Raw genomic sequence first — 24,466 nt, forward strand, 5'->3', positions numbered from 1 at the left:
GGGTTATGGTGTGAAAGCCATGGCAGCCCGAGGATGAGGTTGGTCCAGGAGAGTCAATCACGAAGAAGAGAAGCCTGTGTGGAGAGAGCTGATGTGCAGAGTCACTGGACTTGTCATCAAAGTGATGTGACCGGAGCCGATGGGCTGGTTGTTTATTGCATTGACGCGGAGAGGAGGTTCACAGGGAGATAGGGGAATGTGAAATCGATTCACTGTCTTCCTGTCAATTAAATTGCCCGTGGATCCTGACTCTATTAAAGTGGAGACAAACACACTCTCAGAACCTAGGAGGATACAAGCACGACACGGTGTTGTCTGAGGAAGCCCCTGGGGAACCGGACGTGTAGTACAGGAGTCTCGGAAATGACTGGCTTGTCCACAGTACAGGCATAGGCACATCTATATCCATCTCTGACACTCCTCAGCTGACAATTGTATGCACCCAATTTGCATGGGTTCCGTGTCACTCACAGCAGGGGGATTGTGGGATTGATTCTGACTGGCAGTCGAGATGTGTCCAGGGAGAGCCTTCCCTGTGAGGAGTGTGATGAAAAAGGCAATTTTGGCTTCATCGTTATGGAAGGATGTGGGCAAATGGGCAAAATACAGCTTACACTGTAGCAGGAAGCTCTCGCAACGATCGGGGGAGCCATCATATTTCTTGGGGATGGCTAAATGGACTGGTCTCATGTCACTTGCTGGGGCAGCTACCATGGGGGCCACAGCTACAGGAGGTGTATCCGTCAGGAGATCTGGGAGCCGCTTGAGAAGCTTATCCAGGGTGGTCTTGATTTGATGAAGCATCCTTTCATTTTCCCTAAGCATTGCTTCTATGAACAGCTCCTCTCAACAGCAGCTTTAAGTAGCTTTTGTCTACCTGCCACCAATTCACACCTAGATGCTCAGGTTGCAGATCTCCCAAAACTAGCAGACAGGCTACTGGCCAAAGCCGGGGGGGATCCGCTGGTTATGGTCCACATTGGAACCAGTGACATATGAAAAGGTAGGGCAGAGGTTCTGCAAGACAAATTTAAAGAGTTTGGAAAGAAACTAAAGGGCAGAACCTCCACGGTAGTTTTCTCGGAAATCCTTCCGGTACCATGTGCCAGGCCAGGGAGACAGGCAGAAAGTTCAATACGTGGTTGAAATCCTGGTTTAGGGAAGAGGGCTTTAGATTTATGAGGCATTGGTCTTTCTTCTGGGATAGATGGGACCTGTACAAACCGGACAGTCTACATCTGAACAGAAGGGGGGCTAACGCATTGGGAGAGTGTATGTGCAGAGTAATTGAGAATCTTTGAAACTAGGAACCAGGGGGGCAGGGAGCTCTGACATTGGGAGATATTCTACTAAGGAAACAAAACAAAGGCAAACTGCTAGTAGGAAAGTCCTGAAATGTTTGTACCTCAATGCCAGGAGTATAAGGAACAAGATGTTAGACTTAGAAGCCACAGTGCTGGCTTGTGACTTTTGTATGTCACCACATCGTTTCTCTGACCTGCTCCAGCCCTTAGAGCCATACATTGTTCATCAATAGACCCACCACTCGCCAATAAGCACAGCTGAGCAATTGGCCATTGCTCTCAGAATCCTTGCCTCCGGCAGCTCTCAGCAAACTGTTTGCAAGCTACAGGATGGGAGCAACAACAGTTTCTTGCATTCTGTCTGAAGTGTGCAAAGCCATCTGGCAGGCACTGCAAAGCGAATGTGTGTGTTGTCCTACCAGTGTGCAGTGGCCTGACATCGCCAAAGCATTCTGGAGGCTGTGGAACTTTCCTAATTGTGTCGGGGCTATTGATGGCAAGCATGTCCAGATAAAAGCAGCGCCTGGTGGAGGAAGCAACTTCTTCAACTGCAAGGGCAATCATTCCATAGTGCTTATGGCGATGTGCGATCCCAATTACAAATTTTCAATGGTTGATGGCATATGGACGAGAGAGCAACGGAGGCGTTTTTCAGTACAGCCATTTTGGAGGGCAGACTGGACTTTCCTCCACCCGCTTACCTTCCTGGGACAAACATCAAAATTCAACCCATGCAAGGTGATGGATGTGGTCAAGGCATGTGTTGCCCTCCACAATTACCTTATTTGCACTGATGCCACCAACACACCAGCAGCCAGATACTTCCCACCCAATTTTCCAGACTCTGTAACAGTATCTGGTGAGATACAGGTTGGGGAATGGAGAAGACAGGTAGCAGACGACAATGGGCTTATCGACCCCAGACCCCTGTCTAGGTGTAGGGCTTCATGAACTGCTGTTGGTGTTCAGAGGGACCTGAAGGGGTTCTTTCAAACACCTGCAGCAATGGAGCCCTGGTAGGATGCAATCTTGAGACGTGGTCAATTAAGTGTAATGTAATAAATAAAATTCAGAGAATAACAGTGTGAGCCTCTTCCTTTACTTGAAAAACGGCTATTATAGCAGTAAAACTTTTTGGAACTTAGAATGAAGACAGTAACTGAAGTATGTGTTTAACATAAACAAGGTTTTATTACAAAAGTGCAGAATCAAATAAGAATGTTTAACATAAACAAGGTTCTATAAGTGCAGAATCAAATCAATCAAACCCAACAGGTTTATAAACGGTACAAACAGTAAACCTAGTAAAAAGTCAACAATAAACCAGCAGAAAATAGCCAATGTCCCAATATGCTACAGCATATGTGCTTCTCCTAGCACAGCACAGTGTTTCACTTTTGTTGCCTTCACCCGCCCGGCTGGAATTCTGCGCTGGAATTCTGCGCAGCGAGTCTGCAACGGCGAAAAACTCATAATTGTCCTGAGCGGTGCCAGGGTTTGCACTCAGCTGTGACACCAGTGTAGTACTGCTTGCCATCTGCTCCCGGCGGGGTAAAGTGGCAATGGTCTCGAGGATGTCCTCCCCTCCGGACAGTCTCTTCCTCTTCGTCTACTGGCTAGAAGAGGCACTCACTGCAGATTCTGCCGTGGACATACCCTCATCATCACTACATATCCCACGGGGGCCAGAGGAGTAGGACAAGTCAAGTGGTCTAGTACTGGGTGTAGGACGTCTTTGGGCAGGCTGCTGGGAGGTCAGATGTTGGACAGGGATTGAGGATCAAAACTGGTGTGTAGGGGTGGTGAACCTTATGTCATCCAGCTCCTCAATTGGTAGTGTAGCCCAGGGGGTGTCCAGACTTTGCCCTTCTTCGGGACTGGGTGTTGGTGTGCTTTCATCTAACTGGAATTACAATACAAAAGAAAACAAATGAAAACCCAATAATAGAAATAGATTATGTATTTTAGTTTTATATCAGTCAGTGCCTGTGATTATTAAAGAGTTCTTACATTGTTTTATTAACACTGTGTTTCTATTTTTTTCTCCAGACCTTATTTTAATACCAGCACTAGAATGACCACCCACCACAAATATTAATGTGGTGTACGGCCCATTACGTTTACATGCACCATTGAATGCACGCTTCCATTGTCTTACCTCAAATTCATTACTGAAGGTGAAATTGGTCTCCGTCTCTCGATGCTTTATGAATTGATGGAGCCAAGACAGCATAAAAAAATATGACGGTACTTTCGGTTTACCGGGCCCAGGGTCTCCACTATTGCACTTAATTTTCTTCTTGAGCCGCACAAACTTCTCTCATTGCCTTCCATCTTTTTATGCCAACTCCCAGGTCTTCACCCATGGTTTTTCCAATTTCCACCCAAGAAGTCATCACGACCTCAGTGTTTTTATAACTTTTACAAATGTTTGTAACTGCGAATCTCTTTGGGAAGATGCTCCTCAAACTGCTCAATTTTTCTCCTTTGCGTTATGGCGGTGTGTTTCGAATATAATATCGGATATACCTCCCTGCTCAGCCAATCAGCGCTGGCTCGACGCAAAGGAGACACAGAGACGCGCTGTTGAGATCTCGGAGGAGTGCGCTTTGGCGCGTCTGCGGGCATCTGCGGGCTATACTTACCTAGAAACCCCTGCTCTGCATCGTTACGCAGAGACGCATACGTGTACCTACGCAGAAGTATAAATCGGCCTTTAGAAATGATATTGAGGCAGAAGAACTCAAATTAGATCCTAGTAACGAAACAGAGTCTTTGTGGGTTAAACTTTTGAATAAAAGAGCTGGAGGATTAGTAGTAGGAGTGTGTTACAGACCACCTAATTCAGATTTTCAGAAAGATGTTGCATTGTACAATGTTATCAGTACTGCATGTAGCAAGGATGTTGGTGTTACAATGGGCAATTTCAGTTTCCCAAACATAGACTGGGAAAGCCCAGATAGAGTCAGAGGGACACTAGTTAGAGAACCAATGTCAAACTATGATCACAACATGGTTAGTTTTGAGGCATACTTTCAAAAAACAAGGACCAAGTCTAAAATCATGGTCTACAATTTTAGAAAAGCAAACCTTGATGGTATGAGGCGGCAGAGTTAGATTGGGGCACACTGGATACAGATTCATTAGAAAATGGATGGTTATATTTTAAGAATAAATGAGGCTCAGGAGAAATGTGTACCAAAACATGTATCAAATTGAGGACCAGAAAACATTGGCCAAAATGGTTTAATAGAAGTATGAAAAAAAATATCAAGAGAAAGAAAATGTATAGCACATATAATAGGGATAGAGATGAAACAAAATACAAAGAATATGTAGAACTACAAAGAGATGTTAAGAAAGGGATCAGGAAAGCATAGAGGGAAATAGAAAGAAACATAGCTCTTGGAGCTAAAACTAATGCACAGTGCTTTTTTCAATGCTACAACAGCAAGGGATCAATAAAGGAAGAAGTGAAACGGGTTAAGGCTAAAATGTATCTTAGAAAATGAACAAGATGTGGCAAATGTTCTAAATGAGTATTTCACAGAGATTTTTACAAAAGAAAAATTGGATAACATGCCACATATTAACAATCAGTCCAGTAAATCCTATGAGAGATCAGGATAAATGAGGAGGAGGTACAAAAGGCATTAGCAGAATTAAAAACAAACAAATCACCTGCGCCAGATGGTATATATAGATTTTCAGAAAGCTTTTGATAAGGTTCCACACCTAAGACTGATCCTAAAATTGGAAGCCATATATATTCAGGACAATGTAAGTAGATGGATTACACTATGTAATGCAATTTTTGTTCTTGGATAGTAAGTGTTATTTCCTAATTGCTTATGCCTCAAAAGTATTGAAAATGTCTATTATTCCCCACAGACTTTGCTTTTGTGACCAGGACAATGATATTTTGAAATGTAACTATTTCCAATGAGGAAACGGGCGACTTTGTGTCTTTTTGTTTACATAAAGTCAGAAAAAAACAACATATGAATCCAAATTAACATATTTAAAAGGTAGAAGTGAGTAGTTTTTCGAGATCGTTAATCTCTTTATGTGAACGAAAAGACACAAAGTCACCCGTTTCCTCATTGGAAATAGTTACATTTCAAAATATCACTGGCCTGGTCACAAAAGCAGAGTTTGTGGGGAATAATAGACATTTTCAATACTTTTGAGGATTAAGCAATTAGGAAATAACACTTACTACCCAGGAACAAAAAAAAATTAAAAATGTTATACAGTGTTATAAATTGGCTGATGTATAGGAAACAGAGGGTGTTGATAAGAGGAGTTGCTTCTAACTGGAGTGAGGTTGTTAGTGGAGTTCCACAGGGATCAGTATTAGGGCCTGTGCTTTTTCTAATCTATATTAATGATCTGGACTCTGGGATCTGCAAATTTGCAGATGATACTAAAATAGGTGGCCCAGCAGATAAAATCTCAGCAGTACAGGTTATTCAAAGGGACTTAGATAATATTCATTTGTGGGCTGACACCTGGCAGATGAAATTCAATGTGGACAAGTGCAAGGTATTACATTACATGCAGGCAATAAAAACATCCACTGTAATTACACTATGGGAGGAATAGAACTGGAAGAAGTAACATATGAGAAAGACTTAGGAGTTTATGTGGACTCCTCACTTTCCCCATCCAAACAATGTGGGGAAGTGAAAAAAGGCAAACAAAATGCTAGGGTGTTATGTCAAAAGTGTAGAATTTAAAACAAGGGAAGTAATGTTACAATGCACTAGTTAGACCTCATTTGGAATACTGTCATACTGTCAATACTGAATTCAAGTTTTCAAAATCATGAAAGGCATTGACCACATCAAACCAGAGGAGCATTTCCAGATCTGCAGGGACACACAGACCCGGGGACACAAATGGAAATTGGGCTTCAAGGCATTCAAGACAGAAAATAGGAGACACTCCTTCACACAGAGAGTTGTTATAATCTGGAACAAACTCCCTAGTGATGTGGCTGAAGCTGAAAACTTGGAAACATTAAAAAATAGACTGGATAGGATGACTTAGTTATTAATGGACACCAAATGAGCATGATGGGTCAAATGGCCTCCTCTCGTTTGTAAACTTTCTTATGTTATTATATTCTGAAAATTTTAACTAAAAAATATATGGGGCAGAGAATTACAGCTGCTACCCTTTGCAAACAAATGCACCAGACAATTGCACATAATCGAAGACTGGAATTCAAATGAGTAAGTAGAATGATTGTGCATTATATTTTAAATATGACATTTTGTGCTGTGTGTATTTTGTGTTGTTTTCGCTGCTGTAAATATTTACACAAAGTTTTACATTATACAAGTGTAGTTTATGAATGTGAGAGTATATGCGTGAATATGCTGTTGGACCAGAGTCCCAGCGAGGTGAGAATGAAGAAAAGGAAGCTGGGAGGTTTGGGTGTGATGGGAGAGGAGGGGGGACTGTTGAAGAGCCTGCGGATGTCTGCAATCTTGGAGGAGAAGAAGGAGGCGAAATCATCACCAGTGAGAGATGAGGGGGGGGGGGGCAAAGAGGGAGGAGAAGAAATTTTAGAAATTTACTTCTAATAGTTTTAAAATGTATTGTAATTATATATTTAATTGCAAGTTCACATGTATGCTAAATATCTGTTGTTTTAATATAGCATTTTTTTAACATCAGCAACATCATATTTCTTCTCCACATACTTATGCATAATTTTAATTATTATATTACTGTACTTTCATATAATTACACTGTATTTTGTTCAGGGTTCCCACCTGGCCAAAAATCAGTGCAGCCTGGCCAAACAAATGTGTTAATGGCAAAAAAACAAACAAACAAAAAAAATACAAGAATCACATAATCTACATACACATACTCAAGAAGCACAAGCACACATACTCTGCCCCCCATTCCTGTTTGCTAAGGCTAACCCCCCAATCCCACCTACTCGCCATTCTGCTAGCAATCCACGAACACCCCCCAATACACCATGTTTACAGAATCTGATCCTTTACTGGGTTGCATGAAGGGATTATATACACATTTTAGCTTTATTTAAATTATTTATTTCAAATTATTGTAATGTACGTACATGTATAAATAAGTTTTGTTGTTTTCATGTATAGCTATTGTTTTTAATATCAATTAGAAAATTATATAAATGTTGCACAGTTAAATCATCTTATTATTATTCTTACTAGTAGTAGTAGTAGTAGTAGTAGTAGTAGTAGTAGTAGTATACTGTTATTATTAATTGTGATACTTATTCTACTGATAATCAATCCTGCTTTGTGTGCAAATGATTTACTTGATTTGTATCAACCACCTGAATGGTAATTGTTATATATTTATGTTTTCCTCTGTTCTCAAAATATTTATTGTCTATAAAATGTGTCTAAAAAGCAGACTAACTTATTTATCACTGAAGTCTGTTTGATTTTGGTACAGTGAAAGCTTTTGCTAACTATCATGGAGATAAGTTTGATTTGATCTAGTCCAAGAAAAAGAATCTGAAAACACAATAAACACTACTCTAGGGTATCCTATATAGAATTTATTCTCAGAATGTAAATATTATGAATCTGAAATGCACTTGGATTAGATTTTTGCTCTTAATTGGTTTATTTATTGTCACTGTTTTAGAGGTTTGATTCCTTTCTGGTTTTATTCAGAACCACAGCTGTAAGCAAGATTACTTCAGAAGAAATAACATTATTGACTAATGGTGCTCAGAACTATTTACATTCTATGTTTTCTTTTCATCCCACTTTGAATTAAGTAGTTATGTCAAATAATTTCCTTTTAGAACTGCTTTGTGAAGTGAATAAGCTCTAGCCATCTACACAGTCAGTTACAGTAAATATGTTTTGAAATTATGGATTAAATGTGTTCTCTGCATTGGTTGTCTGGTTCTACTTAAGTCTCATGGGAGAACAAATAAACTGACCCAGTCAGAGCTAATTTAGATAGAATCCATAGCCTCAAACCATCAAACACAACTATTATAGCATAGCTCACTTCAGTTTTCTTGAATGTACAGTGACGTATGCATCAAAGCACTTGTTTTTACAGTGGTGAACAAAAGTTTGCACACCCTCTTAATACATAATTATTTTATGGTTACTGATATTACAACCACTTGGGAAATGTATGTATGTATATGTATGTACTGTACATGAAAATACTTCCCAGAATGTGCGGTTAATGTGCTAAGAACCATAGTGTGAAAATACCAGAATTTTAAATAGTGAAAACATTTAAAATAACAATTTATTTTATTAAATTAATATTTTATTTCAGTCTGCAGCCTTGTGTATCTTAATGTTTTAGATGAGTAAAATAATAAGCAATAATTAATTTAAATAATTAAAACAAATGGTTTATATTAATGCATATATTTAGATTATGATATTTTAATACTAAAATATATACTCGTTATATTTAAATTATTGTATTACTATAGTCATTGTAATATCTTAGTTATTTAAGGCATTTTCCATTTAAACAACAGGGAGTGTTATTCTGTATGTTTATCAAATTCACCATATTCAAAAGCTATAAAATAAAGCACAGAGAGAGAAAAAAGAAAATAAAAGCTTTTTCTGAGCTTCTGGAGTTGAGATGGCTGACCATTTACAATATTATGTAAATATCTTATCTTGAGCTGTCGTCAAAGGTTTGCCCCCCTGGGTGTGCTGTGCTTAGTACAGAGGAATCTGAACAGCCTCATTAAAAACAAGCTTCTTGCATTTATTAAGAGCAGATGATCCAAAAGGCCTCCTAGGCAGTTTCTACTTTAAATGTAACGTTCAGGTGGCAGCAATTTTTCAGACTTGGAAATGACTCAAATGCCGCTTGCGATTCCACTTTACACTTCACTGTGTCCCCCGAGCGAAAGCCAAAACTGCACACAGCTAGTGCAATAGCCAGCTTGCAGCCCACAACTTAGATAACCCCCATGCCTCACTTCATGCTCAGTTTCTGTTTCAGCATGCATTAGGTTCTGCATTACCCTCCTTACTGTAATTAATTACTGTAATTGAGAGAGGATATTCTTGTTGGTGAAAAGGATTCATAGCTTGTGTCTTCTTGACAACAATATGAGAAAATTGATTAATTATCTTAACTTAAGGTGCTTTATGTTTACCTTATCTTCAGGGAAAGGTAACCTGTTGTTTAAAGAGGCAAAGAGGTGCAGGCATTGATGTGGCTCCAACCAAAATGCACATTCATAGGGAAAGATCAGTATTTCATGATCCATCTGAAGGGGAAATGGCAGAGGGGGCGTGGGTAAATACTTTAACATTTATCACTGCTTTTCTATACAAATAAACATGATACATGACACTATTTGTTAGAAAGTGCACCAGGCATAGGCATAGGCTTGGGGGACTACTTCCATTTTATTGACTGGGGGAGCATTCGATCGGATTGTCGAATGTTTTCACTGTTCACGCATTTGTTTGGCCAAGCGGGGCTGAATATAGCTGCTGGAAACTTTAGTGCTGCTTACAAAGTGTTTTTTTTTTTTTTTTTTTTACATATAACCTAAGGTTTTCATCATTTTGAATTCAATGTATAATTGTCTAAATCCTGTAGGATGTAGATGCCCAGTCCCATTGTTGTTAATCATTGCATATTGTTGGCTGCAACCCAAACAGTAAAGGAACCGCTAAACCAATAAACTGAACTTGGTGAGGATGATGATTTTTTTTTGCAGGCTGTACTTTAATATGAAGGTGTGACATTTTACAGCTCCAGGTCAGTGGGTATGGATTATGTATTTCAAGTGGGAGCAGCTGAAGAGGTGAAGTAAATGTGTCTCCCTCTGTTTTTGGCTTGCTGGCCCCTCAGGAGCTTCGCGAGGCGTGGGGTTCATCCGCTTTGATAAGAGGATAGAAGCAGAAGAAGCCATCAAGGGACTGAATGGCCAGAAACCCTCGGGTACCGCTGAACCCATCACTGTCAAGTTCGCCAACAACCCCAGCCAGAAGACCAGCCAGGCCCTGCTCTCTCAACTCTACCAGTCACCAAACCGGCGGTACCCTGGGCCTCTGCATCACCAAGCCCAGAGGTTCAGGTAAATAATCTTGATGCGGTTAGAGGATTCAGTGAGGTGGGAGCAAGTGGGAGGGGAGTTGGAAAACTTATGTAAACCAGGGTGATAAAGTATGTATAATTTATACAAAATTACATACAAAGTTATTAAAAACAGGACTTCATGTTCTGTGTGGAGATGACTATGAGATCATAATGTAGGACGAACACTTGTGGACATTCTAAAAAAAAAAGAGCTGCTCCCTCTGCTCTGTACGTGCACCTTTCTCTGACTGGGCTGTAAGGGTGCATCCAAAGTTAATGTCTTCACAAGCATGAAGTGTTGTTAATTTGCTCAAGTGTAAAAGCTGGGCTTCACCCTCCTAGGCCTCATAGACATGGAGGTGCTGTTCCCAAGAGATAGTGGGGTTCTGATGTTCAAAATGTCTTCAGTGTACCTCTGTGGAGATTGCCTCATCTTCAGCCATGCTCATGCATTCTTTCATTTCATCATCCTACTTCATCTAGTCATCCCTGTGCATTTATTATTATACATTATTTCGGCTATTTTTCTTACAGTTAAATAACAATTAGAAGTGGTTCCATACCAGTAAGATTCACACTTTTTCTATGCCAAAATGTATTTCTTTAATATTTTAGTGAAACTTGCCATTGAATAGGATATTTGTAATATACTGTATATATATGGACATATAGTTTTTAATCATACTATAATCTTCCTAAGTAAATACAAATAAACCAATAGACAAAGCAATGAACTCTTAACCTGTGAAATATGCATCTTGTGCATGTTTTGATAGATCAAATATTCTGCTGTGAAAATATTTCTGAATTCTGAACATGTAAACATCATCAGAACATATCAACTGTTCCAAAAAGTTTGGCAAAAGCAATTGAAAAGATAAAATGTCTTGCCAGTTTGGTCAGTGTAATGGTAGCCAAATGACTTTTGGATGAAGAATAAAGTGCAAAGCCATTTTTAGACAGAGACTGAAAACTGACAGTAAACCCCTGTGGAGATTACCTCCTCATTAGCCATTAAAAACAGGGAAACTCTGTGTGAACATACTCTTCATTCTGGAAAAATGCACGTATTAATATATTAATCGATTTCCTTCCTTAAGGAATTTTTAATTGATACATTTAAGGGAATAACATGTTCCCACCTGGATACTTAACAGACTAAAATTAGAGTAAGTGACTGAGCTGTTATAGCAGACGCCTTCTGCAAAGTTGCCTGCAGCAGCATTGCAGCTGAAGTCAAATCCAAGTTTATCCACAAAGCAGATTGGTCTGCCCTTGCCCAGTTAATTGGGTAATTGCCACATTAATGATTCCAAGTTCAGGGCCACAGTTGCAACTGTTGACTTGCAGATTCTCATGTGTGGAACAAAAGTCTCTTTCTCAGTCTGTCTGCTTCTGTTTCTAGACATGTAAAATAAGACGTGAGGCAGCCTCAAGTTTGTGAAAAATTAAGGTCGTTGAGATGCTAAATAGACCACATCAAGCAAGGAGGCTGAGAACTGACAATTTTGCACATGAGCAACTCTAACAGCACATTTGCTTCAATACAGAGCACTGTTACTCCAGGTCCTGTCTTGTGGACAAAACAGTCTTACAAAGTAGCATGCTGTCATCACATATGAATACACTCATTCTGATCACCTTCTTACAAACACTTTGTGGAAGGATTAAGAACTATACATTTATCTTGTCAATTTTTCTTTGTTTTTATAACACTATTTTAATTTTAAGAACCTTTTACACTCAAGGTAGCATTTAATTCCTGCTTACTGTCGCACCCAAATATGTATTTAAATAATGGTGTTAGTTGTTGTGTGTGCATACACATATATGTTTATACATATGTAAATGTATATGTTAATGTATATTAAACACACACACACACACACATATCACATGTTATATTATCTTTAATAACTTCTTTCTTAAATTTAATTCTCATTGTTACATTTTCACTTGGGTCAGGATATTGGTCTGATAATAAATATGTAGATTTTGATATCTATAACACTAACACTACTATCACCCACTGATTCACAAAGCAGTTATTAATAATCAGAGTCTTGCAATGCAGTGTTACTTCATATGCTGAGCATTACATGGTGCTAACACACAGCAACAGAAAATCAGATCAGCCTATAAAGACATACAGTGAACTGCTTTATTAAATGCTGCTTTGTTGTGATTTTAACCCCAGAACGCTCTCAGTCTGGTGGTGCTATTCAGTGTAATGGCCCATTTCTTGAATGTGTTTTTTCCTTGAATGAGGCAAAGATGTAGCATTAGTTCCATTGAGTGAGTCTACCATCTGCGAGACATTAACCCCAGAACCCTCCTTCTCTTCACAGGCTGGACAATTTGCTTAATATGGCCTATGGCGTAAAGAGGTAATTAAAACTTCACCAACTGCCAGATGTCCATGTTGCCAAAATTATTTCTTATCCTTTTTCTTTATTTTGAAAGTCACTTGCATTTGATTAAGTTCAAAGTTTCTTTATTTTTACCCATTTATTTAAACCACCAACAACACAAAAACAATCCTTTTTTCAAATGTCAAATTCTTTCAGTTCTCTCAGGCGAACAGAGAACTTTTATTTTAATTTAACTCTTTATGTTTTTCTGTATGTTTTATTTCCTGTATGTAGCTCTTATTTTTAGATGTCCCCAATGGATTCAGGTGCCCCATTAAATTAGCTTTTACTGGGATGCTGGGATGCAGTGATGCTGGAATCCTTTTCATTCTTACCAGTTGTTTTACAGATGTGATTGAAAATAAACAATTTTGACTGAAAAGAAAAAACCTGCATACCTAAGAAAAATACCTACAGTGTCTGTTTCAATATGCATAGGTAAATTAATGCAATGAATAGCTATCTAAAATGAATAGAAAATCAGCACTCCTTTGAACTGACAAAACACTTATCTAAAAGGAAATAAATAAAACAAGGAATCCATCTGTAACACAAGTAATGGAAAACAGGCTGTCCAGCTCAAGGGTCTGTCAGGAGGTACAGTGAGGGAAAAAAGTATTTGATCCCCTGCTGATTTTGTACGTTTGCCCACTGACAAAGAAATGATCAGTCTATAATTTTAATGGTAGGTGTATTTTAACAGTGAGAGACAGAATAACAAAAAAAAAATCCAGAAAAACGCATTTCAAAAAAGTTATAAATTGATTTGCATGTTAATGAGGGAAATAAGTATTTGACCCCTTCGACTTAGTACTTGGTGGCAAAACCCTTGTTGGCAATCACAGAGGTCAGACGTTTCTTGTAGTTGGCCACCAGGTTTGCACACATCTCAGGAGGGATTTTGTCCCACTCCTCTTTGCAGATCCTCTCCAAGTCATTAAGGTTTCGAGGCTGACGTTTGGCAACTCGAACCTTCAGCTCCTTCCACAGATTTTCTATGGGATTAAGGTCTAGAGACTGGCTAAGCCACTCCAGGACCTTAATGTGCTTCTTCTTGAGCCACTCCTTTGTTGCCTTGGCTGTGTGTTTTGGGTCATTGTCATGCTGGAATACCCACCCACGTTGGGAAGGAGGTTCTCACCCAAGATTTGATGGTACATGGCCCCGTCCATCGTCTCTTTGATGCGGTGCAGTTGTCCTGTCCCCTTAGCAGAAAAACACCCCCAAAGCATAATGTTTCCACCTCCATGTTTGACAGTGGGGATGGTGTTCTTGGGGTCATTCCTCCTCCTCCAAACACGGCGAGTTGAGTTGATGCCAAAGAGCTCGATTTTGGTCTCATGGACCACAACACTTTCACCCAGTTCTCCTCTGAATCATTCAGACGGGCCTGTACATATGCTTTCTTGAGCAGGGGGACCTTGCGGGCGCTGCAGCATTTCAGTCCTTCACGGCGTAGTGTGTTACCAATTGTTTTCTTGGTGACTATGGTCCCAGCTGCCTTGAGATCATGAACAAGATCCTCCCGTGTAGTTCTGGGCTGATTCCTCACCGTTCTCATGATCATTGAAACTTCACGAGGTGAGATCTTGCATGGAGCCCCAGACCGAGGGAGACTGACAGTTATTGTGTGTTTCTTACATTTGCGAATAATCGCACCAACTGTTGTCACTTTCTCACCAAGCTGCTTGGTGATGGTCTTGTAGCCCATTCCAGCCTTTGTAGGTTGTAGGTCTACAATCTTGTCCCTGACATCCTTGGACAGCTCTTTGGTCTTGGCCATGGTGGAGAGTTTGGAATCTGATTGATTGATTGCTTCTGTGGACAGGTGTCTTTTATACAGGTAATGAGCTGAGATTAGGAGCACTCCCTTTAAGAGAGTGCTCTTAATCTCAGCTCGTTACCTGTATAAAAGACACCTGGGAGCCAGAAATCTTGCTGATTGATAGGGGATCAAATACTTATTTCCCTCATTAACATGCAAATCAATTTATAACTTTTTTGAAATGCGTTTTTCTGGATTTTTTTGTTGTTATTCTGTCTCTCACTGTTAAAATACACCTACCATTAAAATTATAGACTGATCATTTCTTTGTCAGTGGGCAAACGTACAAAATCAGCAGGAGATCAAATACTTTTTTCCCTCACTGTATTTGGCTTTCATGCAGATCCTAAGAACAATAGTGTCTCAGTGCCTTCTGGTAAGAGTTGATCCACTCTGCATTGTACACTCACAGTAGCAGTTTCAAATACAGCCCTCAACTGTTAACAGGAGAGCTTTAACCTCAGGTCAGGCTGGAAGGACATTTCTTAATCATTAATTATTTTTTAGCATATCATCTTACTTAAATTTCAAGTACATCTGAGTAAGGTTTAAAAAGACTGTCTGCCTTGTGTTGTGAAAGAGAAGTCTGAGACCTGGCACCAGCTAAATGTCCTTGTATTCCAGTAATCTCAACCTATCTATGTAGACAAGCATATAGATCAATAGTTCAGAGGACCCCCACCAAACATCTATGTTTTCAAACTTTTTGGAGCCAATATTTTAAAATCTTATCCAAAGTCAAAGAAAAGATAGAAATGATCTATGTATTCAAATGCGGGAAGAGAAATATGGTTTATATTTTCTGAACTTGCATTTTCTCTTGTGAGATTTGCACCTGTTACATTATTGATAAAAAAAAATGAAAAAATGTGTTTATATTTTCAGTATAATATATTCTTATAGGGTCCTTTATAACTTGTAAGTGCTATTATCACACAGAGTGAGACATTCAAATTATTGCTGTGGGCTGGCACCTCAACTGATCTGCCAGTTTGGTACCATTGTGTCAGCTCTCAGGCTGGGGGACACTGAGTTATGCAGCTGGGAGCACCTGGATCCCTGCAGGAAATGTTGATTTTCACTGCAGGTACCATATTCCCTTGTACTTGGTTCTGCTCATATTTCGCCCAGTATGTGCAGACACCCAGCAAGATTCATAAGAAAAAAAAAGTCTCAGGAAATGGAAATCTGAATTTGTTTTTCCTTCATTTAATTAAAATAACAGACAACATATGAAGAGTTTACTTTTTGACAAAATCAGGGGTGGCCAACCATTCCTGGAGAGCCACAATCCTGCAGGATTTACAGGTCTCTCTAAATCACCAATCACTGGATACCTTGAACACGGGGAAAATGTGACTAATCAAGCCCAACTATTGACTCAATAAAGCCGTTAATGATTTGGATAAAACAAAAACCAGAAGGCACTGTGACTCTCCAGGACCAGGATTTGCCACCCCTGGTCTAAATATCCCACTAATCTGTGCATCTCTCATATTTTAAAGCCACATCCTTTTTTGAGAATGACAAAATAACAAGACAGCAAATAATGAAGGCAAGTTCCAATTCAGACATCTAAACTACTGAGCATCGTTGGGGGTATGAATAGCTGTGCTGTATATGACACCCCACTAGTTGCTATGCAACGCTTTGTCCACCTTCCACAGTACAAAGGACTGGTTCTGACTTAGCACACGCAGCACCCTGTGAGGAAACATACATGGAAAATAAGACATTTTTAAATAAGTACCAAAATGTCAAAGTATTTCCACCACTACTAAAACTACTATTACTGCTACCACTACTGCTACTACTACTACTACTACTAATAATAATAATAATAATAATAATAATAATAATAATAATAATAATAATAATAATCATCATCATCATCATCATCATCATAATTAGAAAAATAACAATTGTTTTAATTTATTACAAAGATCCATAAAATGCTGCCCAAGTACTGAAGGAAATAACACATACCAAAGAATAAGAATAATTCTAATCTTAAATCAATAAATACAATGAATTAATATATATGTTGAAAATGTTCTCTATGACAGAATGATGCTTGTTTTTTAATATTGTGCTTAGGTTTTGTTTGACAGATCATTATTATTTCTTATTTCTTGGCAGATGCCCTTATCCAGGGCGACTTACAACATAAGTGCAATCATTACAAATTCAATTTACATAAAACATAGCAATTCAAAATAAATACAACTTCCAATTTACAATTTACACAGGCAAGTACAGTAAGTGAGGTCCTACATCCTGGACGGTAAACGCTAAGTGCTGTCAAGATGTAGGGTCACAGTCAAGGGCTACAGGAAAGGGAGCAAGGAGGAAAAAATCAAAAACGCAAGAAGCATAATAACAATCTGTGAAGTGCTATCTAACAGGGATTAAAATGACTAATATTACAAGTACTGTCTGAAAAGATGTGTCTTGAGTAAGCGCCAGAATGAGGTCAAGGACACTGCTGTTTTGATTTCTGGGGGAAGGTCGTTCCACCATTTAGGGTGGACCTCTGGAGGAAGGGGAGCGGAGAGGAGGTAGAGTTAGTCTTCTGGCACTGGAGGAACGCAGTGGTCTGGAGGGGATGTATGGAGAGACGAGTGACTGTAGGTAGCTTGTTGCAGTGTGGTCGAGACAGCGGGTGGTGAGGGTCAATGTCTTGAACTGAATGCGTGCCGGTATCGGGAGCCAGTGGAGGGAGCAGAGCAGTGGAGTAGCGTGTGCCAACCGTGGCAGAGAGAATACCAGATGAGCCACAGAGTTCTGGATGAGCTGGAGTGGGCGGGTAGTAGATGCAGGCAGGCCAGCCAGGAGGGAGCTGCAGTAGTCCAGGCAGGAGGGGACCAGTGACTGGACGAGTAGCTGAGTCGAGTAGTCGGTGAGGAAGGGACGGATCCGGCATATGTTGCTCAGGAAGAATCTACAGGTGCATGTCAGCATGGTGATGTGCTGGGTGTAGGAGAGCGCAGGATCGAGGGTGACTCCTAGATTTTTAGCGGAAGAAGAAGGAGAGAGTGTGGTGGATTCCAAGGGGATCGATATGGGGAGGTCAGCAGAAGGTGAGGAAGAGTGGGGGAAAAACAGGATATCCAATTTGGAGAGGTTGAGCTTGAGATGGTGTGAGTGCATCCAGGCGGAGATAGCAGACAAGCATGAAGAGATGCGAGAGGGGCTTAACCAGGCCTTTGCAGAAATGCGAAGTGTACATTACTCCACTTTCAGAATCTCACATTAGGACAGGTACTTTACAGACATCTGCAACAAAGTGGTAATTTTGTTAAAAGGAATCCCAATAACACCTATAGTCTCCTCAACTAGTTACCGCTGTCCCAGTTTACCTATCATTTAAAGAAGACATTTATCGTAAGCAGAAGTGGAGTAAACTGAGCATTCAAACTGATGTAAAAAAAAAGCTAATAAATTAAACATTCCTGATTAAAAGCCAACAAAAGCTTGCTTCAGTGTGATTCAGAACTATAGACAGGGTTTTACATCAGGTATCCTGCATTCAGCTCTAGCAAGGACCTTTTTTATTTCGAATGAAGAGCTGCCATTTACTGTCTCTACCTACTAGCTGTAGTGGATGTATTAAAACAGAGTCTCAGAGTGCCACTAACATCCCAGTCAGACTGCCATCTAAAGGCTAGCTTTCCTTCTAGTCAGAAATACTTAAAATGCTCACTTAAAGTACTTAAAACTTAAAGTACTCACATCACACAAAATGTTAAGAAAGAATATTCCATTCTGTACCCTGAATTAGGGCTCCCTTGATTAATTGGGTCTATTAATCAACTAATGAATTGATTGACAATCAATATTTACTCAATTTAATTGTGCATCCATCCATCCATTTCCAAAACCACTTATCCTGGTGAGGGTTGTGGGGAAACTGGAGCCAATCCTGGCAGACATAGGGTGCAAGACATGCATACACCCAGGACAGGATGCCAGTCCATCACTGGGCAACACACACAGGGCAATTTAGAGAAGCTAATTAACCTAACTCACATGTCTTTGGACAGTGGGAGGAAACCAGAGTGCCCAGAGAAAGCCCAGGGAGAACATGCAAACTCCACACAGACAGACACCCCGAGCCAGGACTTGAACCTGGGACACAGGAGCTGTGCTTACCACCCCTTTTAATTGTGCAGATATATATATATATATATATATATATATATATATTTTTTTTTTTTTAATCCAATATAATGACTAGAAGTGCTGGCATTTCAAACTACCTACAAGATTCCTCTTTTGAACCAATACCTCTTTAAACGTTGTGGTATAATGAAAGGCAAACGATCGCATAACACTAGCACAAATGGAGTGTTTTATTATAATTTTTATTTCTTGGCAGACGCCCTTATCCAGGGCGACTTACAAAATATAAGCGCAATACAAAGTGCAAGAATACAGTTCAGTACAAGGCATCAAACATTACAAATTCAAATTTACATAATACAAAGCAATTCAAAGCAAAATACATTGTACAAATTCCAATTTACACAAGTAAATACAATAAATGAGGTCTTGCATCCTGGAAAGTAAAAGCTAAGTGCAGTCAAGATGTTAGTTCACAGTCAAGGTCTACGGGAAAGGGAGCAAAGGGGAAATTAATAATACAAGTATTAGTAACGCAAGAATGCTGTAAAGTGCTATCTTACAGGAGAGTAAATGACTAATATTACTAAAGTACTGTCTGAAAGTACTTGAGTAAGCGCCGGAATGGGAATATAAACATAAAACATTACAATTATTGGTATAAATAACATCAAATAACTTTTTTTTTCTAAACGCATACACTGCAAAGTCAAAACTAATAAATGAAGCATGTGTTTATTTGCGGGGTAATCACTGTCCACTCAATCTGACTACTGACTGTAATGCAATGTGTGTGTTTTTCAAGCACATGAAAGACTAGACAGATGAGGTAGAGATCGCAACTTGTGTGTGAGACTGACTGTATTGTAAAGGGTAGGCAGGCTTTATTTATATAATGTATTTCAATGACCGGTCAAAATATCCGATTTTGGCTATTCTAGGTAAACGTGTTTGTAACTTATTTATTTTTGCGTTTATGCAGCTAAAACGCTGTAGTCATATTTAATATATACATTTAGGAAAAGTCAGAAATGGGTATTCAGGAACACATAGTAATTAAAATTAAATTGGTCAAACTGACCAGCTCACCGCTTCTAGTGGTAAATTCTAAAGGCGATGAAAACATATGACATCACGAGAGCTACACTACAGTACAGTATCTGCACACAAAATGGAGGGTTACAAGCCGCTAAGAAACTACAGTCTAGCTTTTGATTCAAACTGGATTCGGAAGTAAACATTGAAGACAAAGGAAAGGTTTTCTGTTTTATTTGCAAGCAGTGCTTTTCTTACAATAGCAATGTGAGTAGTTTAAAGTACCATTTTTGAGCAAAACATCCGTTTGTTGTAGCGATAAACTTTTGCTTGAAAGAAAACGTATTGTTTATAATAACCTGCCTTATCAGAGGTTATTTGCCCCACCATTGCAATCATAGCTGTGATGATAGTTAATCCTAATTAATCCAAGTCTAGTTAGCAGTGGGAGAAAACAAAACATATAAGACATGTACTTCAGCATGATGGTTGTGCCTGGTGCTGTATTTCTCCAGCTCTTACCTGAACTGGGATCTCTTTTTCTCTCTCCCCCTCCATTGTTCGTATGTAGGTTCTCCCCCATCACCATAGACAGCATGACCAGCCTAGTGGGCATGAACATCCCTGGACACACAGGAACGGGCTGGTGCATTTTTGTGTACAACCTGTCTCCTGACTCGGATGAGAGCGTGCTCTGGCAGCTGTTTGGGCCCTTTGGAGCGGTCAACAACGTCAAAGTGATCCGTGACTTCAACACCAACAAATGTAAAGGCTTCGGTTTTGTTACCATGACGAACTACGACGAGGCGGCCATGGCCATCGCCAGTCTGAACGGCTACCGGCTGGGCGACCGTGTGCTGCAGGTGTCTTTCAAAACCAACAAGACCCACAAGTCCTGAACCCTAAACAGCCACTACGCAGCAACTCCAAACAGGAATACATAGAATACAAACAACAGGACTGGAAAAGGCTTATACTATAACTTTGGACCTATAAGCCAATGTTGCCTAAGTATTACAAACAAAAGCAGTCAAAATTTGGAAACCCTGTGATGTTGCAGGATTGTCTTCTTTTTTTTTTCTTCTGTACACAGTAGCAAAAATGGTCCCCTTCTTTTAAAGACAAGAATGTCCTTTTCTTAATATCTGTTTTGTTTGACTTGGGATTTTTTCTTACCCGGATCCACTGTCTTTAAATATCTGCCTCTCATAACGGGTGGAGTGGGGTAAGGTGGGGTGGGGTGGGGTGAGTCTTTTTAACAATACTTGACCTTTCATTAATTTTCTTGTTAAAGGCAAATCTGGTGAAAATTGAAAACCCCATTTTAAGTTTTTTTTTTCTTTGATTAAAAGAAAAAATCTTACATTTTTGTTTTGTATTGCAAACAAAATACATGTCTTTCCTCACTTGGTTTGGGAAAAGGGAGAGGGTGGGTTGGGTTCACTTTTCCGGATGACATACGTAAATGATTAAAAAAAAAAAAAAAAAATGTTGCCAAAGAGAAAATCTCTTTGCTTGAAAATGGATTTCGAAAAAATGAAAAAAAGAGAAAAAAAATCTATTTTTATAAATAATACTAATAAAAAAATATTGAAGAATTTTTACAAGAATCTGGATTTGAAAAAAGAGAAAAATATTTTGACTGGCTAATTTACGGGAAAAAATATTGCCACCTTGTCTTGTTTGTTCTGCCTTGGTACTTTTTAGGATCAAGGTTGTGTGTTTTTGGAAAACTGGATCGGCGATTGTTTTGTAAACAGAAGGTGAAAACAAATGCAGGCAGGTGATCTTCATACCTTTTCATAGTATGTAATTATACACAGGAGTTATACAAAGGGGGAAAGGGAGAAGGGATTTCCCATGCAAAAAGGTCCACACAGTCCAGAGCCCTAAAGCAAGGAGATGCACCGTCAGCTTTTCTTTCAGTCATCAGTCTATGGGATATCAGTAATAAATATATCAATTTTTAATTCTTTAAAAGTAACGTTTGAACTAATCTTCCTTTAGTGATCAGCGGTAGGTGCTATATAACATGATTTACATATCTTAAATATCCAAGTTTGTTGTTCTATGTGTTGTTTAGAAAAATCTTCGATGTTCGCATTGAATTGAGCTGCTGTTTTTGTTCATTTTAATTGTCACCCCCTCTGGTTTGGCTTTCCTCAGCGTGCATCAGGAAAGTCAGATGACCAAAAACGGGGCTCGTTAGAATCACTTAACGAGTTTTCTTTGGCTTGCCGAATTTTTAGGTTACTTGCTGGTTGTGATGCATTTGGTCAGAATCAAATAATAATTATTAGCTAGTTTTGTTAGTCTAGGTATTTGTTTCCTCAAAAGAGCTATTAGAAAGGTACAACTGTGTCTTTATTTGTTGTGTACGAATAAATAATATATAGTATTTTTCTTTTCCAATATATATATATATATATATATATATATATATATATATATATATATATATATATAGTTGTCACTTGTTTTTTCGTTTGAGCTTGTCTTTTCATATGACAACTTTACAAAGTGATTAAGTTAGAAAACTCGTGAGGAAATCTTGTTTAATATGTTGTCATGTCGCTTGTGAAAAATGTTTTATGGGTTTAGTTTACCTTACCGCCGCAAAAATAAAACCGAACAAAGCTTAGAATAAATGTATTTATTTATTGATTGTTTAATTAATTACAAATATTTATTTATATATTTATTTATTTGTTTGTTTGTTTTATGTTATTGGTGTTTTTTTCGTGATTCTGGTATGGGGAGTGGGTGTTTATGAGCTAAAGGGAACAAATTGACTAGGGGAGAGGCTCTTCCATTAGTCCAGTGCACTGAAAACTTTTAGTACGTTTGTGCTTTGTACCAATATATCAAAATTACAATGTAAAAAAAAATATATATGAAAAAAATAAGAGGGTTGGTGACGCTCTTCCCTAAGTACTAGAAACAGTTACTCGCTATGCATAACCTAGTTGATAGTTAAATTTGCTATTGCTTTTTTCTTGTCTTGTTAAAAAAATCTTAAAATCTTTTTCAATAAAGTTTAGTCTTACTAGAATGTTAACAGTTGTTCTGGTTCAATATAACTTGTGATAAGTTTATGTAGTTTTGCAAGCCACTCCACACCTTCCTACCACGCTACACAGTTTATGAAATGGTGTTATGGAAACAATACAATTTGGATCCAAAACAAAATAAAATAATCATGTCCTTATCACAGTTTAGGCACTGCAGTCTTTCTTCAAATACAATCAACCTGTCCTGCTTTAGTATGTAAAGCGGTTAAAAAAGTAATGTGTGCTTCATACAACTGATTATATTAACAAATTATGATTGGCTATGTTTTTTTCAAACCATTTATTTTATTTTATTTTTTATGATAAATCAGTTGAGAAGAACAATGCCAGATATTATCAGGTAGTGCCCAATAGATATTGAATGTAATATAAAAAGACATACTTTGACCAATTTAAACTGACTTGTTCAGATGCTACTTTATGTGAACTGTTGTTATGAAACTGTTACTTCTATCAGTACATTTATTCATTATTTATCAAGGAACCAAAGGCACCTCAATATGGATCTGTTAGAGGCAACAATATTTAAAGTCACCTTTATACCCACACAAATACATACACATTCTCATTCAGCAGAATTCAACATTATGCATTAAATAATATAATTATATATCATTGAGCATCTGAGAAAAAGTGTTTTGATAATTGAACTGCTTGGAGTTTTTTAATAGCAGAGCTGCTACAATCTCCAGATGGCTCAGCCTTCCAGTGCTATGTGCAGTAAAACGGTAGCCTAACTTATGCAACTACCCATTCTTTGGATCCTTATCTTCTTCATGCAAAAGCTAGCTTCAATGGGAACTGTGAGCAGCAGTTGGGCAGTTTAATAGTGACTGATGTTATACCCTCATTAACTCTAATTAGCTTACTTTTTAAAGCTTCATCTCTTTTACTTAGATGCAGCGTTAAATACAATACACTACGCAGCCATTTGAGACTTCACTGCTTTAAACAACATCATGTCAGTCACCATGGAATGACCCATTCTCTTGACACTGACACTTGCACTACATGCCAGTTGTACACACTGTATCCCTTGCTGGCTTTAAGACTGCAGCGCCAAACAGTGCCACAGAACCAATTATAAACCTGTAATGTGGGAGGGAAGGTTGAGGAGGGAAAAGGCTGTTGTCATTTTTATTTTCTTCTGAAATGTGTTTGTTTCCTATCTGAGAAACTATAAAACAAAATAACATATATATATATATATATATATATATATATATATATATATATTATATATATATATATATTAAAAAAAATAAAAAAAACTCACTGGACCATACAGGTCTGTCCAACTTAAGTTACTCTTATTATTAATCTAATTACTGCGATGAATGACTTCATGTTATCCTTGCTAGTTTAGACCATTTCTGAAACTGGAAACAAAATGAAAAATCTTGCTGTAAATGTTTTTTTTTGTTTTTGTTTTGTTTTTTTCATAAAACTGTTGTGTTTGAATTATTTGTACTTTTGAATGTTGGGACAATAAAATGAGGTGTTGAGAGTTCTGTAGTTTGTTATTGTGGGTTCTTCAGCAAGTAGTATTTGGAGGGGAGTGTTAATACTGTAAACAAAACAGTTTTCACTAATGCAGCTGGTAGTCTA

General features: G+C 38.5%; 1 protein-coding gene across 5 annotated transcripts in view; it reads left to right on the forward strand.

Moving 5' to 3' along the window:
- The window catches only part of elavl4 (ELAV like neuron-specific RNA binding protein 4), a 169,092-nt gene extending 146,900 nt beyond the window's left edge, over positions 1 to 22,192 (forward strand). For 4 of the 5 annotated variants that reach the window (XM_066692004.1, XM_066692002.1, XM_066692006.1 and 1 more), the window contains exons 6-8: positions 10,167 to 10,392; positions 12,743 to 12,781; positions 20,359 to 22,192. In XM_066692004.1, coding sequence (XP_066548101.1) covers positions 10,167 to 10,392; positions 12,743 to 12,781; positions 20,359 to 20,686 — 593 coding nt within the window. In that variant the 3' untranslated portion in view covers positions 20,687 to 22,192. The remainder of the gene's footprint in view (positions 1 to 10,166; positions 10,393 to 12,742; positions 12,782 to 20,358) is intronic. The other variant, XM_066692003.1, reaches the window with a different exon arrangement.
- The last annotated feature ends 2,274 nt before the right edge of the window (positions 22,193 to 24,466 follow it).

Source organism: Amia ocellicauda, chromosome 19 (assembly GCF_036373705.1).
Source record: "Amia ocellicauda isolate fAmiCal2 chromosome 19, fAmiCal2.hap1, whole genome shotgun sequence".
Classification (NCBI taxonomy): domain Eukaryota; kingdom Metazoa; phylum Chordata; class Actinopteri; order Amiiformes; family Amiidae; genus Amia; species Amia ocellicauda.